General features: G+C 35.8%; 1 protein-coding gene across 3 annotated transcripts; it reads right to left on the minus strand.

Moving 5' to 3' along the window:
* Positions 1-100: 100 nt before the first annotated feature.
* Positions 101-10,724, minus strand: LOC18593681 (amino-terminal region of chorein). 3 transcript variants are annotated; one of them, XM_007021008.3, is made up of 20 exons: positions 10,308-10,724; positions 10,136-10,224; positions 9,144-9,253; positions 8,968-9,022; positions 8,563-8,651; positions 7,669-7,735; positions 7,520-7,582; positions 7,130-7,300; positions 6,900-6,993; positions 6,722-6,801; positions 6,545-6,620; positions 6,111-6,154; positions 5,510-5,577; positions 4,982-5,067; positions 4,699-4,856; positions 3,270-4,608; positions 2,869-3,152; positions 2,179-2,385; positions 1,934-2,090; positions 101-649 (listed from the first exon to the last, which is right to left on the minus strand). In XM_007021008.3, exons 1-20 carry the CDS (start codon positions 10,417-10,419, stop codon positions 396-398), a joined length of 3,603 nt encoding a protein of 1,200 aa, XP_007021070.3. In that variant the 5' UTR covers positions 10,420-10,724; the 3' UTR covers positions 101-395. The 3 variants fall into 3 exon arrangements, with proteins under 3 accessions (XP_007021070.3, XP_007021069.3, XP_088664460.1); XM_007021007.3 differs by having other exon boundaries at positions 101-682; positions 10,308-10,723; XM_088808334.1 differs by lacking the exons at positions 9,144-9,253; positions 10,136-10,224; positions 10,308-10,724 and having other exon boundaries at positions 101-682; positions 8,951-8,969.
* Positions 10,725-11,357: the final 633 nt, after the last annotated feature.

Below are 11,357 nucleotides of genomic sequence, written 5' to 3' on the forward strand. Positions count from 1 at the left end.
CAAATACAAAAAAAAAAAAATTCATAGATTGTAAGATAAAATTACAAATCCAGATATAATCTGATGGGTCATCCATTACCAATATCACAAGAGTTAATGATAACAACTAAAACTCGGGAAAATGTCATTTTTGTAAGATACAAAGTTTGAGAGATTACACCAAAAAAGGGCTTTCTTTTATGCCAACTCGGCACATACACTCAGACATGTATTAAGATACAAAGTTTGAGAGATTACACCAAAAAAGGGCTTTCTTTTATGCCAACTCGGCACATACACTCAGACATGTGTTTATATATTTGTACTATATACAGAAAAGAATTGAGTAAACTATATAACTGGGGATGCTTTCTGTCCCAAAATTTTACAACAAAGAATGAGAAGAAAATAGCTAATCACATTTGTCCCCGCAATTGCACCAGTAAACTCTGCATACTATCCAGTTTCTGTTTCAGTTCTTCTATATTTGTAAGCTTCTTCTCAGAAGATTCTGAATTAGACATTTCAGCAAGAAGAGCAGCACACTTGGTCTGTGAATCCAAAACTGCCTCCTCGAGCAAAGCCACAGTTGAGCGCTGGTCTTCATTAATCTCTTTTGATGAAGGAGATAGCCCAATACTTCCAGCACTGCTGCCTCGGCCAAGCTTATCTGATGAGAAAATCTTGTCAAAACCCTCAGTTCCTACAAGTAATCAACTTATACATTATGAACCACACACCGAGGAAAATAGTAAGCAGCAAGAGTGGAGAGCCAGGCAGCCAAAGAAAACGAAAGGATATTGATTTTAGATTAAATGAAGTTTGAAATGGTTCAGCTATTCACCCATATTGCTCTTAATCATACACAATGTTAACCAACTTCAAATGATATTATACTCTGAATTTTAGAACCTAAAAGTTCTTGATTCACCTGTCAATATGCTAATGCATTTTTGCTTGACAGCAATGATGTAAATCATTATATTTGATGCAGATAATAATAAGGTCAAAGAAAGTAAAGAATACCTTCCAAGAAAACCTGAATTAGGAAGTCAAAAATGGGTACTTCATATTGAAATGCTAAAGAAACGAGTTAAAGAATGGGAAGTCAAACACACTCTTCGGGAGGCAAACCAACAAGAGGATACCCTTGCGAAATCAGGTATTGGTAGAGAGGAGGACCTTATCAATGTATGGGACAATGTTACTAGAGTAAGTGCTGCAAATGCAGAAGACCCAAGCTACAGAGCTTTTTCCCATATGGATTAGGAAGTCTGGATCATTTGCATTCTGTCTTTAGTGCACAGGAAATGAGATACAAGGTGGTTGTTGTGCTTGTGGAATAGCTGTAGTGCAATTGTTGGGAGGTTTACTTTCTTAACTATCTTGATTTCATGGTTGAAATTAGGGGTTGAGGTGCATTTGTTGAGGATGTACAGGATTTGCATGTTATGGAACTTCTGAGATGGCCAAAGGGCATTGTGGGAGATTTTGTACTGGTATACCCTATTAACTTTTGAAAGGGGCATAGCCTTGCCAAATCCTTGTAAAAAGGTGAACGATGGTTCCCTATTATGATTAATGCACTATGAAATTTCAAAAAAAAGAAAACCTGAATTACAGTTATTACTTAGTGTTGAACTGGTTTTGGAACCTATTTAAGCTAGAATACATATTATTAGAACCTATTTTATTTTTCTTTAAGGTAAAAGGTAGGTCGTCAGTTCTATTCCACTCAATGTTCGCCACTTTGTTCATGTAATACTTGTGCAGCTCAAGTATATTAAGATCCTGAACAGCACTTGTGATCGGCAGCAAAAGTTTCCATCACCAGGACCTCGGCAACAAACCCAATCTGCTTAGTCTTTAAGTGTTCTATCTTCCCAACTCATACAAAAGGTTTGTAGTATGCAACTTTTAACTGAATGAAATCACTTTGCTAAATCAAACTTACCAAGGTTGCTAAGTTTATCTATGGCTTCCTTGCCAAGCGATTTTTCCAGCTTGAGCAGCCGCAAGACTCCAGCAGCTAAACGACCCATTGAATCAACTTCAGATTTGCACAGGAAAGCAAGGTGCTGAAGTTCATCCTTGGTTACAATGGCCTCAATCTACAGAGTGAAAGAAACCTTAATTATGAGCGATTGACCAAGATTATTTTGACTGTAATCAACTTCTTCAAAAATTAGATCTCATTACCGGTTGTTTGACAGAAAATTTCAAGTTTTCCACCACCCAGTTGACCATTTCGTTCTCAACATTATCTTCTGACATCACCATACGAACTTCAAGATTTATCCCTCCCATTGCCTCAAAACTTTCTTTGAAGCCATTTGTAGGTGATACATCTTGAAGAATGCCCCTCTGAGCCTGAGGCTTCAAGGTCTGCAAGCCTTCCACACTGACCTACAAGCATTTTCACATTTTAGAAAGTTATTAGAATGAAGGCAGAAACATAACATTCACACGGAAATGAGCTCACTGCTACATGGACCAAGGTACTTGTACATAAATAGGAACTAAATAAACCAAAATTTCTAATTCCCACCATGCCTTTGCTGAAAATGATAGTGCTATACCCCCCGCCGCCACAATTAAGCAGATATAGAAATAAATTAAAGATAAAACCCAAAAGGTCCAATCTTTCACCACCCTGCCATCACATGACAAGTTCAAGGGCTGGACCCTCCAATAACCTCCCAACCATAGGAAAACCCCATCCTAGACACCACCTAGACCAGTATACATGCTTTTTAACACTCAAAACAAAAAGCAGAGAAATATCAACAGTTCAGTGTTGCTCACATATAATACTATTGGTTCTAATAACTTCTAAGCTAATAAAATACCATTAGAAGGGCCTCGCAAGAGAAGTAAAGTGATTCTTACTGTGACCAACTCCACAGGGTATCTCTGCATTACATGTGAAATCCCTTTTCCATTAGGTACATCCTTTGGACTACTTTTCGCTTTTACTTGCAAACTCTGGAAAGTTGTGTGCCAACACCTCTGCTCTCTGCCCAAGACTTCTTTGTCAAACCACCACCTTTCAGCCATCTCTTGCACACCTTCGAGAGCAAATAACCAGTCTTGTAACTCAATGGATACATCTACATCATCTGGCATTCCCAGATGCAAAAAAATATCATCTTTCACCCCTCCCAAGGTTCCACCTATACAAAATTTAAGACAATTACAGTTAAATTACATGAGTAAATGCCAAAGGAAAGCTTTACTGCTTCTTATAAAGAGAAACCAACTATCTCAAAAAAATAGATTATGTCCCATACCATTCTCAAGATCATTGTCAATGAAAGCTGAAGGTTTTAAAAGTTTTGACAGTGGCCCAGATGATACATTCTCTAAGCCCTTAGAAAGCTCCACACTGGGACCACCATCAGGCCCGATAATTCCAAATCGATGCAACAGAGCTTCAGTATAATTCATTCCTCCACCTAAGCGCACACCTGATATACACGCTGACACACTTAAACTATGACACTCTTTGTCCCGCTCATCAAAAGGAATGACATGCACAATGCTTATGTCCAAAAATGGAATCAGTGAAGCTTTTCCATTTGATTGGTGCTTCTGTTTGTTGTGTATCCAAAAAACAGCTCTTAATGGAGAAAATCCGTTCCCAGTTACCAGAGAACCATTTTCAACTGAATCTAACAGTGTTTCGTTCTTGTGTACAAGGTTTCCCTCTGTGTCTAAACAGTCCACCTGAACACTCTCCCAACACAAAGTCGATGAAACAGCAATAGCACCACCAAGAGTTCTGTGAGTAACTTTAAGGAACAGAGCATTCCCGATGAACTGAACCAAAGGCATGCCCTGGATATCAAAGGAGGATGATTCAAGAAAACTAAGCTGAAGGACATTTACTGTTAAACTTACAGCAGTATCACTAGGAACTTTCTCCATCAACCTTCCACCCAAAGACTCATCCCTATTTCTCTTTGGTCTTTTGTTCTTTCCCACCACTGCAATCTTTTCACTAACTCTACCAATATATGCATAGAGATCCAAGACAAAAAACAACTGCTCAACTGATGTATTGGACATAAATTGTTGACAAGCAACCCCTATTCTGACAATACCACCTGGAGGAGGCACAACTGTTAATGGGTTTCCATCAGCAGATGCCATAGCTACCTCAATAGAAGCATCTTTCAGCTCAACACACCTCCACAAGCCTGACGAACAGCCAAGAGAACTTTGAAGTCCAAGCAAGCTAGAAGCAGTTTCCAAAGACAAACTAAGTTGTGAAGCTCCAGCAGTCCACTTCTTCTGGCTAGCATCAATAGGTTGACCCTCCCAGAGAGAGAAACAAGCAGGATCCTTCTCCAGGTTCAGTAGCTTGAGTTTTAGTGATGGTGACTCATAGAAAAACAACTTTTCAATGTGAAGCCTAGCTCCAGCAAACGACTTTTGTATGATATGGTTCTCTCCACCACCAGGATTATCCAATTTGCTTGTGTCCAGAGGAACACTAATATCTAATTCCTTGATAGTGAATACAAGGGAATTCACTGAAGAATCTGGTAAAATAGCACCAGGATTGACAACTATTCCATCAGCTAAGAAGGAAGATATCCTCAAACAAGATTCTTCCTGAAGATGAATCTGAACAATGAACGATAAAATGAGCATGAGAAGGGAAAGTTGATACAATTGGTTGAAAAGGAATTGTGTATCAAAATTATAAAATTATACCATAAGAGGCTGGCACCCAATTACAGTTTGTGAAGCGAAAGACGGAGGGAATGGAGAGGGTTTGACTTGAAGAGAGTGGAGGCATATTAAAGGAACACCCAGAGTTAACTGCCATTGCTGCTCACCCAGAGGATATATTGGAGGGCAAAAATTCTTACCTGATAAACCAAGAAAGAGAATAGTAAAATATATTCCAGTAACCTATATTATAACCTGATTATGTGTACATCCACCTAAGGAAATTTATTTTTCTACAAAGTACAAAATAATAATTAGCTGATACCAAAGTCAGGAATGTGAAGACAAGAATCAGAGACAGCCTCCATAGATGGTTGCACTAAAGTACAGGGCGGACGTGAAAAGGTATCCCTGCATCACACCACCGACACGTTAAATTCCACTTAAACAGTAATACAGCCAAAATGAAGATAACTAGGTGAGAAAAGCAAGACAACTCCGAGTGATTCACATGTACATTCATGTATCATATATGAGAGAATATTTCCATACATTCAAAAATTTGGACTAAGCTCATGGAAAATTTGGCGTAGGGAAATGAAAATCAATATTTCTGCAGAAGAAAGGTTGAACTCTTGATTTGATAGTATGTATATAGCCAAAACATTGAGAATTGTTCCACAAAATTAAATTAATCAAATTATCAGGTGATTGTACCCAAAAAGACAAGGAAAGCCACATTCACAGATGCTTAAACCTTCAAACATGACAAAAGCAATGATTGACCTTGACATAGCCAGTCTGAAATCACCACAACCAAAGCTTTGGAAAAGTAAAATATAACAATATTTACCTTAAAAACAGCCCACCAATCATAACCTTGGACAAATTATGAGCATTTTCTCCATCAGAGACACTGGCCTGCAGGAACAGAACATCCTAACATGAGATTTGGTACATCCCAGCATAACATGACTGTACCAACAGTCTTGCAAGTGCATGAAAGAAATATTATTATGGAGGAACTTTAGAAAGCAGACTATGCAAAGTAAAGGATACATAATGATCATAGCTGGAAACTAAGAAACAATTAGAAGTTACTAATATAAAAGTTCATTAGACAATATTTAGGATCTTGGATTGTTTTTAAATCAAATTAACTGAGAAGCCATCAATCACCATGAAAACATTATCATAAGACAAGACAATATTGTATAATTTTAATTTCAACTTTTCACATAAAGATTGAGCATGGTTGTCTTTTATGTTGGACTTTATAAAATACAATTATGTAGTCGCTTATTTCTTCTATGTCCTAAAATCTAATTAGCATTGTTATCATCATACTAGAATTTTCCAGCAGAAACATAAAATAAGATAGATCCACAAAACCAGAATTTGATCAGGAAAATGAATTGATATTAAGTTATATATTAAGTATCATAGAAAAATACCCGAGAAAAGAGGAGTGACTGCATCAAAAGTTCGAGCTGGAACTCTGCAAGTAAATTCAACCGTTGGAATATGTTCTAATGAAATGATGAGCAGTGTGCTTGAATGGAGGAGTAGAAGAGGGAAGAGCAAAAGAGAGTAAACAGTTTGATCTACCCTGTCTGTGATCTATTAATGGAAAAATGCAATGGTAACAAGGCTTACACTTCTTATTTTACTCTCCTCCCCACTCCCAACAACATAGATACTAATTCACTCAGTCTACACTCCTCACCTTTCCACCATTTACTCTACTCTGTTTTACCTTCAAACTTCCAAACACAATGGAGGTCTAAGAGAATGTATACACTACTCTAAAATAAACACACAAGAACTGCTTATTAAAATATAACTCTGTCTATGTGTGTAAAAGGAAACAACTAAAACAGAAACGAACCAGGGTCCTTGATGCAAAGAAATATGTGGTCCACAACAACAGAAACTAGAGAGCGTCCTGCCGCTTCAATGGATCCCTGTCAGATTTGAGAGAGAGAACTCAGTAAAATTTGTCCATAACAAGTTAAAAGAAGATGCTAGAAATATCAAACGAATGATGGGAGACAAAATTTAAAACCTGCTGAGCTTTTAGATCCACATCTCCTCTATTTAGACATACATAAAATCCAGTCAAGAAGCGGAGAAGAGCTCGGAGCCCTGCTCATGTGGTTAAACCACAATTACATGCTGTGTTGGCATTATATATTTAATTCATATGGTGAAACAAGCAGGTAGAAAGCAGGCAACTTTATTACCTGGTTCACTTAACGCAGGACAAACAGCCTCTGTAACATGTAACTGAACCTCAAGGCCTAGTGGACTGTTTAATTCTGTCCTCTGCACTGTGATCTAAAGGAAAATATTGGAGTTAGAATGTCAGAGTACAAGACATCCTGAAAAAAAAAAAAATCTCTACCACCACATAACAGTCTAAAATGACAAAAAGTTCATCAAAAATTAATTGAAAATGAATAATTTGCATTACATAAGCCTCTCCGGATATGCCTTCGAGAAAACGTTCTCCACCAAAGAAAACACGCTTTGCGCCATCATCATCTCTATGAGTTGCTCCCTCTTGAGAACGTGCTAAATTAGCATCACTGAACATATCAGGATGAGGTAGGAGATCAATAGATAGAGATTCCCATTCAAGTTTCTGAAACGAAAAGAAGTTAGCATCATTAGACACTAAGCCGACACATGCAACATATATACTCATTATGACAGAAACCAAGGACACAGGTAGACCAAAAGGACAATCATAAAGCAGTGCACAGAAGGAATGTGCATGCCAGTATGTGCACATGCATAGTAGGAAGAGAGGGAATCACAAGTCTGTTTAGTTTGAGGAAGGAATGTTTATGTAAAACATTACCTTAAAAACATATATGAACTTTTTGTTTGAGGAGAAATCCCGTGCTTCCTTAAGATTTACAACCTGCCAAAAAAAATTGTTCAAATGTGCACTTTTACAAAAGAAAACAGTTAACAAGATTATGACACAATAAAACACAATTAAAGTACCTGCCAATTTTCATTAGTGGTATATAGTAAAATGTTGCGCATGGTGATAGATGCCATAGGTGATGCCCTGAAAAATGATAAACATGAGTAAAAAAAGTAACAAGGTAAGAGTTCCATACAAGTTCCATTGACAACCAAAGAAATTTGTCACTTGAACAAATTATCCTCTTTTAGTGCACAAACAAGGGCAGAATGACAGAACATATTTTAGTAATTCGTATAGAATGAATGCAAATATTGAAAGCCTTCATTGAGGTCTACAAAACCATTAAACAAGAAAGTGTACAGCATTATCGGGTTCCCCCAAGATAAATATAGAATAAACAATGATCTCATGCAAAGATGTAAAATCTTCATAAGTTTCCCTCCTCTACCAATGATGGTGTTTCTTACTTATTTTGATATAATGCATTGAAGTCTTGTGAGGATCTGATGTTTAGAAATGACCAAATGTCAGACAAAGCAATTCCAAAAACTCTAGAGACAACACATAGCCATATGCATCTTTGATTAGAATTTTCTAGTATATAACAATACATTTTTCAACAATTCCTAGGGAATCATTTGCTTGTAAAAAGATTATATACAGTTAAAAGAAATGTATAAACATAAGATATGAATAAACTTAGAAGAAAAAGGGGCACTCCAATTATACTACAATGTCCTTTTTGGAAATATTTCTACAAGTTCTTTGTAAGTTAAATTAAATTATATTATAACCGTCACTACAAGGGTCAGGCACAAAAGGAGACGAGTCTATCTCTGAGAAGAAGAGTCTAATTATCAAAGCAACCAAGCAAAACAAGTACGAAACCGTTAGATTGTATATATATATCTACTGGCCATGCAAGCAACCAGAAAGTTTATGACCAAGCTGAAAATAAAACAACATACCAAGCAGCCCCCCCTTTGCCACGAGCGCCACCACGAGTTTCAAGTAGAAGATTGACTGTCTGAACCTGTAGAGTCATTCCATCTGCAATCTGAAAATAATAAAAGGTCAATACATGAAGTAAATATTCCGTGCCTAAACCTTTGTCAATGTTGCTAATGACGTGCATAAACCAGTAATTCAACCAATTAAAGAATTTTGTATATTTATGTGCTGGAATTTGTTTTCTCTTATTTAATGTTAGCTCAAGATCTAATTGAAGTCCAACATTGTATTAGGCAACAGTAACCTGGAGACAAAGTACAGGCACTACAAAAGTGCTAACCTTGTAGTGTTTAAATCCATAAATGATTTAATATTCTAAGGCAAAATACTTATCTACAACGTTACCAAAGATAGTATCTAACCTTGTCAGCAAACCCATAACCACTACCCTTCCCTGAGCTGGTGGATGATTGAGTGCTGTAAGCACAAAAGCAGATACAAGTTGCTTTAAAGAACAGTACACAATTCCAAACGACAGATTTACAAATATGATTCTAATTGTAAAACATAACATTGAGCAAGGGTGAATCTACATTACCTGCTTGAGCTCCTAGAAGAATCAGCATCCGGATTTTCCTCCAGAACCAAATCAAGCCTATCAATTTGCACAATAATTGGCTCGATTTGTACATTACTGACATAGGGGAGCTACAAGAGAAAAATGATCAATTTAGAGAAAATGATCAGTTCAAGAAAACAGAATCAAAACCAGTTCAAATGCTCAGAGGCAAATACAAAATGGATGACAATTTCAACCTTTTATTCCTATTGTTCCAGTTTGCAAATTATTTTTTCACATATAGTTTGAATTGAACAAGTGAAGCCGAATTTTCCATTTAAAAGAATAAAGAAAACATATTAAAAAACAAAACTGAAATTAATTAAGTTGCTTTTTCATTGTATCTTTCTAGGAACTACATATGGTCTTAAATAAAGCACGGTGGTGCAATGTAATTCATATAATTGACACCACACAGTGAGAATGCTTAGTAGAAGTAGTAGCAGCAGCAGCGGCAGAAGTAGTAGTAGTTGATGCTGTCGTCATCCATCTAGAAACTAAATAGCTCGTGGGAAGAAAAAATCAGCTAAATTAAGAATCAGCATGCTCTTGCAATGTCTAAGAGATGTAAGGAAATGAACATTAAATTTATTATCTTCTTAGCGCCTGATTATGAACCAAATCAAAATTAAATGCAAAACAGCAAATCCAAAACTTATTACCGGTTATCTCAAAATCCATCCTAACCTGAAAGTAGGAAAAATTAAACTCATTCTCCAATTCATAGTAGCCAAACGTGAATAAAATTATTAAAAACCTCATAATTTCCCACTAAATTGTCTCCATATATAATCCAAAAGACATTTTCAGCTTAACATATGCTGAAATCTAATCAATTTCCTAACTTCACATCTCAAACTCTTATAAATTCCAAATCAACACTACAAATTCAAAAAATAATAATCATCGATTTCTCAGTTCAAAATCCAAAAAAAAAATTAAAAAATCAATAATAAACAATAGAAACTCACAATTATCTCCAATTTCCCAACTTTTGCCGTCGTCACATTCAAAGCAGGGGGCAATCCCATACTTGCATGCAACGCATCGCCATTGATATCTATCAAATCCAAAAAAAAAAAAAAGAGTTAAGTAACTGAAATTGGAAGCTTAATTTGAGATCCAAAATAAAAAAATCATTACCTAAATTAGAAAGTTGAACGGTACGGCCTTGTAATTTGAACTGATCTCTTGAGAAAGATTTAAGCCAGTACTTTAAAGTGTACTCCAATGCTCGAGCTAAAATCGACTCCATTTTGATATTCAAAAAACTAAAAAAAAAAAAAAAACCTTTCAAAACGTTGTTCGGAAGCTTTCAACAAAGCTCGTTCAGACTGAGAATTTCATGCAAAAAATGGAAGAAAATTCGAAAAATGTGGGGGGAAAACCCTAATTTCGGAGGGGTTTTAAGATTAATGGTGGGATTTTCTTTATTTTATTTGGGTTTTTTCAGGTGGGGAGGGGAATCTTAGGACAGGGAAAAGAAAGAAGAAGAAGAGAGGCGGCACGTGCGATTCGTGGGTGGGCACGTGCCAAAGATGGGCTCCTGAAAGGCGCATTGGATCTTGGGGCTGTGTCAGGAGGTGGATTTGTCGGTTTGTCTTAAGTTGTCTTAAGCAATCAAAGTATATAAATATAAAATTAAAAAATAATAAAATAATATATTAGTATGAAAAATAAATGAAAATAATAATTTTTATTTCTTTAAAAATTTTATAAAATAATTTTTTTTCTCTACTTTTGAGTGTTAAAATTTAATATATACTATTATCTCGAACTCACGTCGATTTAAAAAATATAATTATTAAATAAAAAAACATTTGTTGTCATTTTTTATTGATATACAATCGTGACATTCAATATTCTTAATTTTTATTTATTTAAATTACTTAATTTGTTTATTTTTTATTTATATGGAATATAGTGTTTGATTATTGGTTTTATTTGGGGTGTTAAAAGTTATGCTAACCCATGTGATTGATTTCACATTTGCTATCACTTTTTTGACAATATGTGATAGGCCTAAATGTAAGGCACAAGACAAGGAAGTGAAGAATGAATGTGAAATGACTTTGATTTTGAGGTTATGTGTAGAAATTATAACATGCAAAACTCATTGACATGTTTTGGATGGAAGTCTTTGGTTCATTTATGGTACCTTTGGAGGGCTTTGTGAGAGAGATATGTACAAAC

This window comes from Theobroma cacao, chromosome 7 (assembly GCF_053813885.1).
Source record: "Theobroma cacao isolate CCN51 chromosome 7, ASM5381388v1, whole genome shotgun sequence".
Lineage (NCBI taxonomy): Eukaryota > Viridiplantae > Streptophyta > Magnoliopsida > Malvales > Malvaceae > Theobroma > Theobroma cacao.